Here is an 18,453-nt window from a genome sequence, read left to right as displayed (position 1 = left end):
ATTCAATCAAAACAATTCACATAATAGGGGTACTAGGAAAAGAGAGAGACAAAGGGATAGAAATTCTCTTTGAGGAAATGTTGAAAACTTACCCAACTTGGGGAAGGAAATAGACACTCAGGTCATGGAAGTACAGAGAGACCCTAACAAAAGGAACCCCAGGAAGGTAACACCAAGATACATAATAATTAAAATAGTAAAGATTAGGGATAAGGAGAGAGTATTGAAAGCAGCCAGAGAGAAAAAAAAGGTTCCCTTAAAGGGAAACCCCATCAGGCTATCAGCAGACTTCTCAGCAGAAACTTTACAGCCACAAGGGAGTGGCATGAAATACTTAATGTACTGAAACAGAAGGATCTTCAATCAAGAATCCTCTACCCAGAAAGATTATCATTCAAATTCAAAAGTAATACCCAACATTTCCTAGCTAAACAAAGGCTCAAGGAGTTTATAACCACTAAGGCAGCATTGTAGGATATGTTAAAGGCACTGCTGTAGATGGAAATGTTCCTAAGGCTAAATAGTTTACACCAGTGAAAATAAACCCACAGGAAAGGTAGTAGACTAATTGCTTATCGAGCAAGTATGAAATTAGAACTAACTATATACAAAGTCCGTCAAGGAATACATAAAAAGTGCAGATTATGACATCTAACGTAAAGTGTGTAGAAGGAAAAAAGAAGTATTTTTAGATTGTGTTTGAAATAGAGCAATAATCAATTTAATGTAGACAATTTATATAGACAGGAAGCTATCCTTGAACCTATGGTAACCATAAACTTAAAACCTGTGATACACAAAAAATTTTAAAAGAGGAATCCAGTTACAACACTAAAGAAAACCATCAAATAACGAGTATGAGAGGAAGAACAGAAGAGAGAAGAGCTATAAGAACAATCAGAAAACAATAAAATGGCAATAAGTACATACCTATCAATAGTTACCTTAAATGTAAGTGGACTGAATACACTAATCAAAATCAGAGAGTGTCAGAATGGATGAAGAAACAAGATCCATCTATATGCTGCCTACAGGAGACTCACTTCAGACCTAAAAACATGTACAGACTAAAAGTGAAGGGATGGGAAAAGATATTTCATGCAAACAATAGGGGTAAAAAAGCAGGAATAGCACTACTTAAACAAAATACATTGCAAAACAAAGTAATGAGACAAAGAAGGACATTACATAATGATAAAGGGGGTCAGTCCAATAAGAATATATAACCATCGTAAATATCTATGCACTGAACATATGAGCACTTATATATGTAAAACAAATACTAACAGATTTCAAGGAGGAAATAGGTTACACATTGATTGTAGGAGATTTGATTAAATTGATTATTGCTCTATTTCAGTTCCACTCACATCAATAGATAAAGCGGACAGAAAATAAATAAGGAAACAGAAGCACTGAAAAATACATCAAATCACAAGGACTTAACACATAGCTACAGAGCACTCCACTCAAAAGCAGCAGGATACACATTTTTCTCAAGTGTACATGGAACATTCTCCAAATAGACCACATACTAGGCCATAAGAAGAACCTCAGTAAATTAAAAAACACTGAAATTGTATCAAGCAACTTCTCAGATCACAATGGTATGAAACTAGAAATAAATTACATACAGAAAACAAACAACCCTACAAACACATGGAAGCTAACCAAAATGTTTCTAAGGAATCAATGGATCAATGACCAAATTAAAACAAATTAAGCAATACATGGAGACAAATGAAACCAAAATTAACAATAGTCCAATATTTGTGGGACACTGCAAAGGCCATTCTAAGAGGGAAGTGCCTAGCAATGCAGGCCTACCTCAAGAAACAAGAACAATCCCATATAAAGTCTAAACTCACAATTAAAGAAACTAGAAAAAGAACAAAGGAAATCCAAAGTGAAATCAATAACATAGAGAGGAATAAAACAATAGGAATAATAAAACCAAGAGCTGATTCTTTGATAAAATAAACAAAATAGATAAACCCCCTAGCCAGACTTACCCAGAAAAAAGAATATACAAATAAACAAAATCAGAAACAAAGGAATATTCAAAACAGATACCACAGAAAAACAAAGAATTATTAGAGAATTCTGTGAAAAATCATGCCAAAAACTGGACAACCTATAAGAAATTCCTAGAAAATACAAATTCCTAGAAAAATATAACCTTCCAAGATTGACCTAGGATGAAACAAAATCTGAACAGACCAGTCACAAACAATGAAATTGGTAATCAAAATCTTCAAAAAAAAAAAAGAAAATTCCAAAACCTCATGGCTACACAGCTGAATTCTACCAAACATTTAAAGAAGAGCTAATGCCCATCCTTCTTAAAGTATTCCAAAAAGTAGAAGAGGATACAATACTTCCAAAGTCATTCTATGAGGCCAGCATCACTCTAATACCAAAACCAGACAAAGGCACTACCAAAAAAAAAGATAATTATACACCAATATCCCTGATGAACACATATGCAAAAATCCTCACCAGCAAATATTAGCAAACTGAATTCAAAAACACATCAAAAGGATATCCATCATGACCAAGTGGGATTTGTTCCAGGGAGGCAGGGATGGTATAATATTTGTAATCAACATCATACACCACATTAACAAAAAGGATAAAACCACATGATTATCTCAATAGACACTAAGAAAGCATTTGACAAAATTCAACATACATTCATGATAAAAATTCTCAACAAAATGGGCAGAGAGGGTACATACCTCAACATAATATAGGCCATATATGACAAGGCCACAGCTTTCCTCATGCTTAATGGTGAAAAGCTGAAAGCTTTTCCCCTAAGATCAGGAACAAGACAAGGATGTCCACTCTAACCACTTTTATTCAGCAAAGTACTGGAAGTCCCAACCATGGCAATCAGACAACACAAAGAGTTAAAGGCACCCAAACTGGTAAAGAAGAAGTTAAACTGTCACTATTTGCAGATGACATGATATTTAACATAGAAAATCCTAAAGACTCCACAAAAAAACTCTTAGAACTAATTACTGGTTTCACTAAAATTGCAGGATACAAAATTAATACACAGAAATATGTTGTGTTCCTGTATCTAACAACAAACTAGCAGAAAGAGAAATCAGGAAACCAGTTCCATTTACATTTGTATCAAAAGAATAAAATATCTAGGAATAAATGTAACCAAGGAGGCGAAAGACCTATACTCTGAAAACTCTGAAACACTCATGAGAGAAATTAAAGAAAACACAAGTAAGTGAAAATCTATCCCATGCTCATGGGTAGGAAGAATTAATATTGTTAAAATGACCATCCTGCCCAAAGTAACTTACAGATTCATGCCATCCCTATCAAAATACCAACAGCATTTTTCAATGAACTAGAACAGATACTTCTAAAATTCATATAGAAAGCACAAGACTACAAATACCAAAGCAATACTGATGAAGAACAAAACTGGGAGTATTATGCTCCCTGACTTCAAGCTCTACTATAAAGCTATAATGATCAAAACAGTGTTACTGGCACAAGATCAGACTCATAGATCAATGGAACAGAGTAGACAGCCCAGATTTAAACCCATGTATGTATGAATTTAAATATATAATATATAATATATAATATATAATATATAATATATAATAAAGGAACCATGAATATACAGTGGGGAAAAGACAGACTCTTCAATAACTGGTGTTGGGAAAACTGGACAGCTACATGTAAGAGAATGAAACTGGATTACGAACTCCATACACAAAAGTAAACTTGAAATTGATCAAATACCTAAATGTAAGTCATGAAACCATAAAAGTCTTAGAAGAAAATGTAGTAAAAAATCTCTTGAACATAAATATGACAATTTTTTCCTGGACACATCTCAGTCAAGGTAAACAAAATAAAAAATGAGCATCTGGTGGGACAACATCAAACATAAAAGCTTCTGTAGAGCAAAGAGCACCATAGCAGAACAAAAAGGCAGCCTACAGTATGGGACAATATATTTGTAAACGACTTACCTGATAAAGGGTTAACATCCAAAATATATAATGAGCTCATATGCCTCAACACCAAAAAAGAAAATAGCCCAATTAAAAAATGGGCAGAGGATCTGAACAAACATTTCTCTAAAGAAGAAATCAGATAGCCAACAGGCCATTGAAAATATGCTCCACATTACTAATCATCACAGAAATGCAAATCAAAACCACAATGAGCTATCACCTCACACCAGTCAGAATGGCCATTATCCAAATGGCAAGAAATAACAAGTGTTGGTGAGGATGTGGAAAAAAAGGTACCCTCCTACACTGTTGGTAGGAATGTCAATTGGTGCAGACACTGTGGACAGCAGTATGGAGGTTCCTCAAAAAACTTAAAATAGAAATACCATATAACCCAGTAATTCCACCTCTAGGAATTTACCCAAAGAAAACAAAATCCCTGATTCAAAAAGATATATGTACCCCTATATTTATTTCTGCTTACTTACAATAGCCAAGATATGGAAGCAACCTAAGTGTCTATCAATTGATGAACGGATAAAGATGTGGTACATATACACAATGGAATATTCAGCAATAAATGAAATTCTGCCATTTGCAACAACATGGATGGACCTAGAGGATATTCTCAGTGAAATAAGCCAGGCAGAGAAAAACAAATACCTCATGATTTCACTTATTTTTGTAATATAAATACAGAGCAAACAAAATGAACAAAAATAGCGGTAGATTAATAGACACTGAGAAGTGACTGGTGGTTACCATGGAGAAGAAGTTGGGGTTGGTGGGTGGGAAGTTGAAGGGGATGAAGAGCATAAAAATTCTCAATTATAACATAGATTGGTCATGGGGACGGTAGTAAACATAGAGAATATAGCCAATGATTCTGTAACATCTTCCTATATTGACAGATAGTAGCTCTATTAGATATGGGGGAGGATTTAATAATATGGGTAACTGTAGAACCAATCTTCTGAATGGATAAAGATGCTTCCATATCTTGGCTATTGTAAATAGTGCTGCAATAAACAGGGGTGCATATGTCTATTTGAATCTGAGAAATTATATTCTTTGGGTAAATTCCTAAGAGTGGAACCCCGGGTCAAATGGTATTTCTATTTTTAGTTTTTTGAGGAACCTCCATATTGCTTTCCACAATGGTTGAACTAGCTTACATTCCCACCAGCAGTGTAGGAGGGTTCCCCCTTCTCCGCATCCTTGCCAGCATTTGTTGTTCTTCATCTTTTCGATACTGGCCATCCTACCTAGTGTGACATGATATCTCATTGCGGTTCTAATTGCGTGTCTCTGATGATTAGCAATGTAGAGCATCTTTTCCTGTGCCTGTTAACTGTCTGAACTTCTTTTTTGGAGAAGTTTCTGTTCATATCCTCCACCCATTTTTTAATAGGGCTATTTGCTTTTTGGGTGTTGAGGCGTGTGAGTTCTTTATATATTTTGCATGTTAACCCCTTGTCAGATATGTCATTTATAAATATATTCTCCCATACTGTAGGATCCCTTTTTGTTCTGGTGATGGTCTCCTTTGCTATAGAGAAGCTTTTACGTTTGATAGAGTCCCATATGTTCATTTTTGCTTTTGTTTTCCTTGCTCGAGGAGATGCATTCTGAAAAAAGTTGCTCATGTTTATATTCAGGAGATTTTTGCCTATGTTATCTTCTAAGAGTTTTATGGTTTCATGACTTACATTCAGGTCTTTAATCCATTTCAAGTTTAGTTTTGTGTATGAGGATAGACAATAATCCAATTTCATTCTCTTGCATTTGGCTGTCCAGGTTTGCCAACACCAGCTGTTGAAGAGGCTGTCATTTCCCCATTGTATGTCCATGGCTCCTTTATGGCATATTAATTGACCATATATGCTTCGGTTTGTATCTGGGCTTTCTAGCCTGTTCCATTGGTCTATGGGTCTGTTCTTGCGCCAGTACCAAATTGTCTTGATTACTGTGGCTTTGTAGTAGAGCTTGAAGTCAGGGAGCATAATCCCCCCAGCTTTATTCTTCCTTCTCAGGATTGCTTTGGCTATTTGGGGTCGTTTGTGGTTGCATATGAATTTTAGAATTATTTTCTCTAGTTCGTTGAGGAATGCTGTTGGTATTTTGATAGGGATTGCATTGAATCTGTAGACTGTTTTAGGCAGGATGGCCATTTTGACAATATTAATTCTTCCTATCCATGAGCAGGGATGTGTGTCCATTTATTGATATCTTCTTTAATTTCTCTCATGAGTGTCTTGTAGTTTTCACTGGATAGGTCTTTCACTTCCTTGGTTAGGTTTATTCCTAGGCATTTTATTCTTTTTGATGCATTTGTGAATGGAATTGTTTTCCTGATTTCTTTTTCTGTTAGTTCATTATTAAGAGTATAGGAGTGCAACAGACTTCTGTGTATTAATTTTGTATCCCGCAACTTTGCTCAATTCAGATATTAGTTGTAGTAGATTTGGAATGGATTCTTTAGGGGTTTTATGTACAATATCATGTCATCTGCAAACTGTGACAGTTTAAGACTTCTTTCTTACCAATATGGATGCCTTTTCTTTGTATTGTCTGATTGCCGTGGCTAGGACCTCCAGTACTATGTTCAATAAAAGTGGGGAGAGTGGGCATCCTTGTCTTGTACCTGATCTTACAGGAAAAGCTTTCAGCTTTTCACTGTTAAGTATTATGTTGGCTGTGGTTTTGTCATATATGGCCTTTATTATGTTGAGGTACTTGCCCTCTATACCCATTTTGTTGAGTTTTTATCATGAATGGGTGTTGAACTTTGTCAAATGCTTTTTCAGCATCTATAGATGATCATGTGATTTTTGTCCTTTTTATTGATATAGTGGATTATGTTGAATTTTTAAATGTACCATCCCTGCATTTCTGGGATCAATCCCACTTGATCATGATGTATGATCCTCTTGATGTGTTTTTGAGTTCAGTTTGCTAATATTTGAATATTTTTGCATCTATGTTCATCAGGGATATTGGTCTGTAATTTTCTTTTTTTGTGGTGCCTTTGCCTGGTTTTGTAATTAGAATGAGTTTGGAAGTATTCCCTCCTCTTCTATTTTTTGGAAAACTTAAAGGAGAATGGGTATTATGTCTTCTATAAATGTATGATAAAATTCATCAGTGGTCCAGGGATTTTGATCTTGGGTAGTTTTTTGATTACTGATTCAATGTCATTGCTGGTAACTGGTCTGTTCAGATTTTCTGTTTCTTCCTGGGTCTGTCTTGGAAGGTTGTATTTTTCTAGAAAGTCATTCCTTTCTTCTAGGTTATCCAGTTTGTTAGCATATAATTTTTCATAGTATTCTGTAGTAATTCTTTGTATTTCTGTGGTGTCCATAGTGATTTTTTCCTTCTCGTTTATGAGTCTGTTTATGTGTGTAGACTCTCTTTTTTTCTTGATAAGTCTGGCTAGAGGTTTATCTATTTTGTTTATTTTCTCAAAGAACAAGCTCTTGGTTTCATGAATTTTTTTCTATTGTTTTATTCTCAGATTTATTTATTTCTGCGCTGATCTTTATTATGTCCTTCCTTCTACTGACTTTGGGCCCCATTTGTTCTTCTTGTTCCATTTTCAATAATTTTGAGTTTAGACTGTTCATTTGGGATTGTTCTTCCTCCTTTAGATAGGCCTGGATTACTATATACTTTCCTCTTAGAACTGCCTTCGCTGTGTCCCACAGGTTTTGGGCTGTTGAGTTGTTGGTTTCATTTGTCTCTGTGTATTGCTTGATCTCTGTTCTAATTTGGTCATTGATCCAATTATTATTTAGGAGCATATTGTTAAGCTTCCATGTGTTTGTGAGCCTTTTTGGGTTTTTTGGTGCAATTTATTTCTAGTTTCATACCTTTGTGATCTGAGAAGTTAGTTGGTACAGTTTCAATCTTTTTTAAAAATTTGCTGAGGCTCTTTTTGTGGCCTAGTATGTGGTCTATTCTGTTAAATGTTCCATGTGCACTTGAGAAGAATGTGTATCCTGCTGCTTTTGGGTGGAGTGTTCCATAGATGTCTGTTAGGTCCATCTGGTCTAATGTGTTGTTCCGTGCCTCCATCTCCTTACTTATTTTCTATCTGGTTGATCTGTCCTTGTCCTTTGGAGTGAGTGAAGTGTTGATGTCTCCTAAAATGAATGCATTGCATTCTATTTCTCCCTTTAATTCTGTTAGTATTTGTTTCACATATGTAGGTGCTCCTGTGATGGGTGCATAGATATTTATAATGGTTATATCCTCTTGTTGGACTGGCACCTTTGTCACTATGTAATGTCCTTGTCTCTTGTTACTTTCTTTGTTTAGAAGTCTATTTTGTTTGATGCTAGTACTACAACACCTGCTTTTTTCTCCTATTTTTTGCATGAAGTATCTTTTTCCATCCCTTCACTTTTAGTCTGTGTATGTCTTTGGGTTTAAAGTGAGTGTCTTGTAGGCAGCATATAGATTGGTCTTGCTTTTTTATCCTTTCCATAACTCTGTGTCTTTTGGTTGGTGCATTCAGTCCATTTATGTTTAGGGTGATTATCAATAGATATGTACTTATTGCCATTGCAGGCTTTGGATTTGTGGTTACCAAAGTTGCACGGGAAGTTTCTTTACTATCTAGCAATGTACCTTAACTCACTTATTATGCTATTATAAACACAGTCTGAAGATTCTTTTTTCTCTCCCTTCTTTTTCTTCCTCCTCCACTCTATATGTTAGGTTTCATATTCTGTATTCTTTGTGTATCCCTTGACTGACTTTGTGGGTAGCTGATTTAATTTTGCATTTGCTTAGTATGTAGTTGGTCTGCTTCCTTTGCAGTGGTTTTATTTTCTCTGGTGACAGCTATTTAGCCTTAGGCCCACTTCCATCTAGAGTATTCCCTTTCAAATACACTGTAGAGATGGTTTGTGGGAGGTAAATTCTCTCAACTTTTGCTTATCTGGCAATTGTTTAATCCCTCCTTCAAATTTAAATGATAATCTTCCTGAGTAAAGTACTCTTGGTTTGAGGCCCTTCTGTTTCATTGCATTGAATATATCATTCCACATCCTTCTGGCCTGTAAGGTTTCTGTTGAAAAGTCTGATGATAGCCTGATAGATTTTCCTTTGTAGGTGATCTTTTTTTCTCTCTCTGGCTGCTTTTAGTACTCTGTCCTTGTCCTTGATATTTGCTATTTTAATTATTATGTCTTATTGTTGGGGAAGTTTTCAGCAATTATTTCTTCAAAGACACTTTCTATCCCTTTTTCTATCTCTTCTTCTTTTGGTACCCCTATAATGCAAATATTGTTCCATTTGGACTGGTCACACAGTTCTCTTAATATTCTTTCATTCCTAGAGATCCTTTGTTCTCTCTCTGCCTGAGCTTCCCTGTATTCCTGTTCTCTAATTCCCATTTCATTTACTGTCTCCTCTACCTCATCTAATCTGCTTTTAAATCCCTCCATTGTTTGTTTCATTTCAGTTCTCTCCCTCCTGAATCCATCCCTTAGCTCTTGAAGATTTTTCTGTAGCTCTGTTAGCATACTTATGACTATTATTTTGAAGTCTTTTCAGGAAGATTGGTGATTTCAGTCTCACCGAGCCCTCTTTCTGGTTTTTGAGGGAATTTGGATTGAACCAGGTTCTCCTGCCTTTTCATAGTCCTGAAGCGATGACAGTGGTCACAGGCGTGTGGCGTGGGTGTCAGCTGGGAGGACAAAGTCCCTCCCTTCTTGCTGGCCGCAGTGCCTGTCTCCACTGTGTGAGCCCATTAGCCATGTGCAGGGAGAACCTCTGCATTAAGCTGTGTAGTTGCTGTAGGCAGGGCTGGCCTTCGGCTTGTCTGTAGCAATGGCGAGGACAGCAGGTTTGCATGCAGGTGCTAGCACGGAGGAAGGAGCGGCAGGCTGCTTAGCATGGTGAGGGGCCCTGAGGCTGCATAGCCACCCAGGGGGATAGGTATCTGAAGCTCCTGTAAGTTCCCAACCTGCTGGGCTGAGTGTGCCAGGATGATTTTTTCCACCTGTTCCTTCTCCTAAACCCTTGCCCCTTTAGCCACCTTCTTTTGAGAAGTCTTTTAAAGTGCCTGATTTTGTTTTGTCCCAGGGCATCCGGTTGTGGGAACCTGTTTACAGTCTTAGTCTCTGACTGGTTTTCAGCCCCTCTAATCTCCAGAGCACTGTGCAATGTGGATTTGTGCTCCCAGGGTAGATTTCTAGGGCTGGGTATTTAGCAGTCCTGTGCTTCCACTCCCTCCCCACTCTGATTCTCTTCCTCCCACCAGTGAGCTGGACTGGAGGGAATGCTTGTGTCCCACTGGGTTGTGGCTTTTTACTTTACCCTTTTCCATGAGATATTGACTTCTCCCAGATGTAGAGTGGTTGGTGTACAGTTACTTCTGGTCACTCTTTTAGGAATAGTTGTATTTGCTGTATTTTCAAAATATATGTGGTTTGGGGAGATTTCAGCTACACTCTTCATGCCACTATCTTTTCTCCTCCCAACTACATATAAATTTGAGCTTGCCCCAGGCAGAGAAAGACAAGTACCAAATGATTTCACTCATTTGTGGAGTATAACAACAAAACAAAGCTGAAGGAACAAAACAGCCGCAGACTCACAGACTCCAAGAAGCGACTAGTGGCTACCAAAGGGAAAGGGAGTGGGGAGGGTGGGTTGGGATGGAAGGAGAAGAGGATTAGGGGCATTATGATTAGTACACATAATGTAGGGGTGTCACAGGGAAGGCAGTATAGCACAGAGAAGACAAGTAGTGACTCTATAGCATCTTACTATACTGATGGACAGTGACTGCAATGGGGTGGGGAGGGACTTGATAATATGGGTGAATATATTAACCACAATGTTGCTCATGTGAAACCTTCATAAGATTGTGTATCAATGATACCATAAGAAAAGAAAATTGAGCTTGCCATCCTTCACAATTTATTTTTAAAATACCAACAGTCTGACACTTTATAATCAGAAGATATGTAATTTTCATCATTTTTAAAAGACAAATGAGATATCTGGTCTAGATATCACATTGTTACAAAGTATTTGACTTTTCAACTGCAGTATATACTATAGGAGGGCTCAACCACAGGTAAAAACACCTGGCTTCTAGTCACAACTCTATTACTCAACAACAGCAAGCCAGATCTGTTCACTTAAGCTTTTCGAACTCAAGTTGTCTGTAAAAGTTCACAAAAATCTACATAGGATTTTTGTGAGGATTAAATGAGATAGTGCATGTGAAAATACACTATTGAATTATAAAACTGAACTTTTTTAATAATTAAAATCTTTTATTATCCCAGAGGACAATAATACTCGAGTTTTGTTTGAACGAGTATTAACATCTGGAAGCCTCCCTCCTGAGAAGTCTGGGTAAGCCACTGTGAAAACTTGGTCAGTTTCTACTGGCAGCTTTAATACTTGAATGGTGATCTATGGGATGAAAATCTGCTTGTTAAGTATAAGTTTCAGGAGAAATTTTTTTCCTCTCTTGAAGCTTAATTTACATAGGGCCTGCCTTTAATACTTTCATACTTAAGAGTGTTTTAAATATTGCAGAACAAGACAAAACAAAATTTTGCATACTGATTAGAATTGTCTGGAGAAATGTCTTAGCAGTTTGTTACTAAATATTTTAATATATATTTCTAGTTTACTACATGCCTGGATGTTGATATGAACAGATTAGAGTTCTGAAATTTTTACCTCCCTTACTCAAAAGCAAAGATTTCTGCATATTGAAAGCGTAACACATTATATTTCTGAGTTATGGTTTTGATTCTGTCAGTATTACAGAAGAACATGGTACAGTAGTAGTAGTAAGGCTGCGGGATCTTAGATTTAACTTCGAGCTCTGCCAACTAGACCTTGGAAAAGATTTCATACCTTATCAATCCTTATTTTCTCACTGAGTAATAATAATGTCTACCAGGGTAGGAGTTTTGTGATAGTCCTATTCCTAGTATATAACAGGCACTCAGTTACTGCAGAGGTGCTCAGTGACATTTAGATAGAATCTTAGTGACTACATACTGGGTGCTAAAACAGTGCTGAGGTACAAATTTGTCCAAAGTCTGTATTAATTGGAAAAAGAACAATCATGTTAGATTTTGAAATATATTTTTATTCATACCTGAGTGAAGAATATATTCTACATTATAATTCATGCCACCAAGCAAAATGGTGAAGCCACATTATTTAAGGGAACTTGGACATCTATTTTTAGGTTCCTTTTTCACCTCTTCTACCTGGAGTTTACCACAAATAAGGTCAATGTCTCTCTTACCACAAATGATAGGATGGTATGCTAAATAAGTAAAAACTCAAAGAATGTCTTAAATACAGTATTATTTAGAGTAAAGTGTTATGGTGTCTATAATATACTTTTAAACATTGATGCAAAAACAAGATGAAGCAAATCTGGCAAAAATATTAATGATTAAAAACTATATAATATATAGGTGTTCATTATACTATCCTAATAGTCTATAGTTTAGAATTCTTTATAATAAAAGAGCTTTTGATAATTTTAAAAAAGGAAGGGAACTTAAAAGTTTTTTGTAAGTGGACTCCCTGTCCCAAACCAGAAGTATTGACTATATTTATTGTCTTACAGAGAAATCTGGGCCCGGTTTCTAGCCTTTGAAAGTAATATTGGTGATCTGGCTAGTATACTCAAAGTGGAGAAAAGACGGTTTACAGCATTCAAAGAAGAGTATGAAGGCAAAGAAACAGCTTTATTGGTAGATAGATACAAGTTCATGGATTTATATCCTTGCTCTGCAAGTGAACTAAAAGCACTTGGTTATAAGGTATGTACTTAGGACCAAGATGTGTATAGTACCCGTACTTTTCCAATGTTTTACAATAGTTTATGAATAAAGTTGAAAGTAAATTTTGAAATACAAGTTCATCTAGCTTTAGAATACATTTGCAGAAAACAAGAAAAAAGGTCAGGGATTTTCCTTGGGTTTATGAAATACTGAGTACCAAAAGTATCAAACAAAATTAAAATAAGATTTAACATTTTCATTATTTCCCTGAAATTGTCAGTGCTTTATATCTTATGTCTGGTGGGCAGAAGGAAAACAAAAGAAAATTTGGATGTCATTTTAGGTATATTTTTTTCTAATAGTTCTTAAAACTGATGAATGTGTTTTGACAGATTTTAAACGAAATGTAGCTCCAGTTACATATTTTCTAGGTGTAGTGAAGAAATATTACAGCTTGTTAAACCCATAAAGTTCCTGGAGGGATTTGTATCTCAAAACATTACTCCTGTAGTGGGGCTCTTGAGGAAATGAGCTAATCAGTTACAGAGCTCCTTTACATAAACTAGAGAGTCATAAGGAAACTAATCTGGCACTTGAACCTGTTCAAGCCAAGGGGAAAGATGAATGTTTATGCAGCCCCAGAAATAGCTCTTGCTGAGAAAACCATTATTCTATCACTTCTTGATCTTTCTGGGTCATGAGAGCAAATACCAAAATGGAAATCCCAGAGGGATGCTATAGCCATCAGAGGCCTAGACTGCTTCCGTTAAGCTAAGCAGCATTAAGATGATCCTGACCTGATCCACTGTTTCCTCACAGGCCAGTTTTGGTCTGGGTCTCACTAGTCTGGTGTCTGAACCAGATTAAAATGTTTGACAAAATACCCATAATTTAGCTTCAGACCTTTTCGTTAATAGAAGCCCCAAGTCTGCCAGTCCCAGATTCCTACAACTAAGGCGTGACTGCTCAGGGGTGATTAAGTTGTGCTTCTGGTTTAATTACTTTTTAATGAAAAGTCAAAGACATATTAAAACTACTATGTAGAACTATTAGAAAAAGCTGTTTCAACTTTGCCAAGATGAAAATGGAAATTAGTTAATGAAAATAAAGATTTTCAAGTATAACTAGTTCTTGAATATTGATTTTCCATTTTGTATTTCTGTTCCTACTTGTTTATTTGGTAAGAATTAATTTGCTTCTGTTTGTGTAACACGTGTGAAAGGGAAAGAGAAAAAAGCAGTTCCCAGTGGGCCTACTGCCTTTGGATGTCACCGTCTGCATATGAACAAATTTAGAGAGAGTGAAGCAATGCTCTTATATCTTTTGATGGTGGGTAAAGGGGCTCTCTTGCCACCATCAAAAGACAGATGGCAGATCGGCCCCAGGTGCCAGCAGCAGGGGAGCCTCCCTGGGGTAGCGCCTCCGCTGGCAGCTGGCTGCCCTGCGCCCTCTGACGTGTCTGGAGAGCTGTTCTCAGTCGCTAACACACTGCACAGCCGACTGTGGCTGGGCCTGCGCTCAGAGAGGCTGCGCTGCCAGTCTCCTACTTCTTAGCTGCATGACCTCGGAAATACCAGAACCGGTCTGAGCTTCATCCCTTCTACAAAATGGAGAGGTTACTATTTGCCTCATCACAAAGGGAATAAATGGCTAAAACTGACAAATAGTGGTTGTTCAAACGTTCCTTTTCCCCTGTAACAGTAGGCTGGGAATAATTTTTCATTAACAAAATCTTATTAACCAGCGCAAGTGATTTTTAAACTTTATTTTAGCTTTCAAGAAGCGGTCACTTAACCCAGCTTCACTTACAGAAACTAATATAGATATTGTTCAATTCCAGTAGGAGATGTCAGAAACTTACCTAAATTGCAAATTTTCTTGGAAATTACCCCACTCTCTGCCTGGTACCCAGTCTCAAGTATTTGCCCACAAAAGCTTGGATCTATCCTTCATATGTCCTCCCTGGCAACATTGATTCTTAACTGGGGTTGGGGTAAGGTTATAAAACACCAACTCTTCAGAGCCTTTTGGCTTTCCTTATTGAGTATTTAACAATCTTACCATCACTGAGTTCCTGCTTACCCCTCTCCATTCTCTCTGTGGTTTTAACCCAATTACTCAGTGTTATCGTCAAGATTATAGAATTGCAGAGTTATATTCTGTAAGTCCCTTTTTCAGGTTTAGGATTCTTCTGTTCTGCATTTTCAGGATGTCTCCCGTGCTAAGCTAGCAGCTATAATTCCAGACCCAGTTGTAGCTCCTTCTATAGTGCCTGTTCTGAAAGATGAAGTGGATAGAAAACCAGAGTACCCCAAACCAGACACTCAGCAGATGATTCCATTTCAGCCACGACATTTAGCACGTAAGCCATGACTTTAGATCCAGTACTGAGACCTCAATTTGTTGATTTAAATCTAGAGGTGTGTCGGGGGAAGTAATGTGACCTTTCCGCTATAGGTTAATTATTAGACCAGGGGTCAGTCACAGTGACAAGGAAGTTGACTGTAATCTTGGAACCAAGATGAGTTAGGAATGTCTTTAACAATAAAAAGAAACCCCAGTGATGGGATTTCAGGAACCCATTTTGGCAGTGATACTTCATTTTCAGAAATGCTGCTGTGTCTAGATTACGTATACAACTGGAAGCTCATTTCAGTAATGCTATTTGGTATTATTTACACTTATTAATGGGTAGTAGCACCCTAGATCCTATTTGAACAAGGCCCTTATGGTTAAGTATGTTGTTAAAGAACTGACTTTTAACAGGATTGCTGAAAACAAATGACTTGTGAGGCTTAGAAATGGTTTTTGACAAACTGACTTTAGTCCAGCCCCTGGGTTTTCTTATGAAAGTCACTTGTTTACTTTTCTGCCGCCTAGTGGCCAGTGGGGTGGAGACTACTCTCCGTGTGTCACCCACTTGAGTTTGGTCAAACATGTAAAAACTTTAAAAGCAATTTAAAATGTCCAGAACCAAGCAACATAGACATAGAACATCTTTATGTACAATATATTTATTTTTGCTCTGACATACATAGAAATTCTTCCATCCCATTTGATTCCTACTTTCCTTTCTTACAGCTCCAGGCTTACATCCTGTCCCTGGTGGGGTATTCCCAGTACCACCCGCAGCAGTTGTGCTAATGAAACTTCTTCCTCCTCCTATCTGCTTCCAGGTTTGCTCACTTATTTTCACGATAGATAATCGCTGTGTGTGTGACAGTAGTTGTGTGCTGCTTCTCTTGCATCATGGGGAGTACAAAGTGGTGCTATTTTAACCTGTCAGTTTGGGGATTAAAACTTATTTGTGTCAAAATAGGGTCCTTTTGTTCAAGTGGATGAATTGATGGAAATTTTCCGAAGATGCAAGATACCTAATAGTAAGTGACGAAAGCTCCATTTTTAGGGTGGAAATTCAGTTCTCTTAGGCAGGAGGGATTATTATTCTTTGCTACTGAGGTTTCTAAAACCTTGCAGAGAAGTACAGTGAAACCCAGGGTGATCTAAACCCTCTTTGTTACAGAGAGGTTTGCTCATATTCTAATTACACTAAGCAAAATGTCCTAAAGGCTAATCTTTTCTAGTCATGGGAACATGCACTATTAGACTTGGCTTATGAAAATAATTTTGACAGCAGCTTTCATCTTTCCCTGTATTTCGTTCAGTAGTACTGTTGCATGCTTTGTTACTAGAAGCCTGTGAAATTAAGTATAATGTATCTGATGTAGTACATACACAGCCTTACATGGTAGCATAATTTGAAACATCGGCCCGCAATCCCTTCTGCTTTGTTGCTGTAGCCGTTGAGGAAGCCGTGAGGCTCATCACTGGCGGAGCCGCGGAGCTCGCTGTAGAAGGCAACGGCCCGGTGGAAAGTAACGCAGTGCTCACCAAGGCTGTCAAAAGGCCCAATGAGGATTCAGACGAGGATGAAGACAAGGGAGCTGTTGTCCCTCCTGTTCATGACATTTACCGAGCGCGGCAGCAGAAGCGCATTCGGTGAAGCAGGCTCAAAACCTGCCTCTGAAAGACTTATCCAGGATTCCCTTTTTGCCTAAGTCATATGTTTAAAAGAGACAATGCTTTGTTACAAGGTTCTTGGAAACAAAGTTGTATTGTCATTGGTGCCTCTATCATATGGTTCTTGGTAAAAAAAAACGAACCTGTGTGAATTTTAGAATATGGAACAGACCTGTGCTCTAAGCAAAATTAGGTTTTCAAAAATGTGACAACAGCACAAAATGGCAGAACCACATTTTGTTCCCTCTTCAAGGGTGTCTTGTATGTGCCGCTTGAAGACTTGTGAGTTTTCAACAGTTTTATTTTAAAAACTGGATGGCTTATGATTGTAAAGCATTTTATCACATTTTCTGAAAACGTTCTCGGTTTGCTTATGTAGAGTCCTGCCTTATTGTTTGTTTTTATTTATGGCAGAATGGCATCTGTTTTGTAGTTTACAATTTTAAAACAATCCTTTAAAAAATAAAAGGATCTCAGAAATTATGCTTCCTGTTTCATTCAGAATTTACTTATGTTATTCAGCCAATACACTTTAAAATATTTAAATGTCAACAATACAAGGAAAAGTCGTCTTGTATTTACTCTATGTACACTTCACTACATGTCCTTTCCTGGTCTTTTTTGGAACTCATTGAAAACATGAAGGATCCATTTTTTTTTTTTTTTTTTGAGAGGGCATCTCTCATATTTATTGATCAAATGGTTGTTAACAACAATAAAATTCTGTATAGGGGACTCAATGTTCAATACACAATCATTAATCCACCCCAAGCCTAATTCTCATCAGTCTGCAATCTTCTGAAGCATAACGAACAAGTTCTTACGTGGTGAACAAATTCTTACATAGTGAATAAGTTCTTACATGGTGAACAGTACAAGGGCAGTCATCACAGAAACTTTCGGTTTTGATCACGCATTGTGAACTATAAACAATCAGGTCAAATATGAATATTCATTTGATTTTTATACTTGATTTATATGTTGATCCCACATTTCTCCCCTTATTATTATTATTACTATTTTTTAATAAAATGCTGAGGTGGTAGGTAGATGCAAGATAAAGGTAGAAAACATAGTTTAGTGTTGTAAGAGAGCAAATGTAGATGATCAGGTGTGTGCCTGTAGACTATGTGTTAATCCAAGCTAGACAAGGGCAATATAACATCCACGGATGCTGAAGATTTCTCTCAAAACAGGGGGCGTGAGGTTCTAAGCCTCACCTCTGTTGATCCCCAATTTCTCACCTGATGCCCCGTCCCCCTGTGACCGTACCTGTCTTAGGTTGTTCCTCCCTTGAGGAATCTTACCCGTCTCTGGCTAACCAGTCATCTTCCGGGGCCATACAGGGAAATGTTAAGTTAGTAAGTGAGAGAGAAGCAACATTCTTTGAAAAGGTTAGCTTTTTACTTCTTTGCAGATTTATGCCCTGTGGCCTCTATGCCCAGCATTTGTCTTGAGGTATCTTTACCACTTGGAGGAATTATGATACTCGGTGAATTGGATATGAGGCACGAATTCTATTTAAGGGTTGTAATTAGGAAGGAAGAAGAAAAGCTATAGAGGTAGCAGACAGAAGAAAACATAGGAGGATTGATTATTTCTTTGACATCTCTTCTTGTAAAGTAACTTAAGCATGTACAGGTTTTAAACTACTAACTAAATTG

The 18,453-nt window shown here is 37.2% G+C and overlaps 1 protein-coding gene across 1 annotated transcript in view; it reads left to right on the top strand.

Annotated features, from left to right (window-relative positions):
• CSTF3 (cleavage stimulation factor subunit 3) overlaps window positions 1-17,269 on the top strand; it is a 76,846-nt gene extending 59,577 nt beyond the window's left edge. Inside the window, exons 17-22 of the mRNA XM_017658482.3 lie at window positions 11,300-11,369; window positions 12,613-12,808; window positions 14,978-15,131; window positions 15,851-15,945; window positions 16,089-16,149; window positions 16,570-17,269. Coding sequence (XP_017513971.1) covers window positions 11,300-11,369; window positions 12,613-12,808; window positions 14,978-15,131; window positions 15,851-15,945; window positions 16,089-16,149; window positions 16,570-16,772 — 779 coding nt within the window. The 3' untranslated portion in view covers window positions 16,773-17,269. The remainder of the gene's footprint in view (window positions 1-11,299; window positions 11,370-12,612; window positions 12,809-14,977; window positions 15,132-15,850; window positions 15,946-16,088; window positions 16,150-16,569) is intronic.
• The last annotated feature ends 1,184 nt before the right edge of the window (window positions 17,270-18,453 follow it).

This window comes from Manis javanica, chromosome 11, assembly GCF_040802235.1.
Source record: "Manis javanica isolate MJ-LG chromosome 11, MJ_LKY, whole genome shotgun sequence".
NCBI lineage: Eukaryota > Metazoa > Chordata > Mammalia > Pholidota > Manidae > Manis > Manis javanica.
This window is presented reverse-complemented; position numbering and strand designations above follow the sequence as displayed.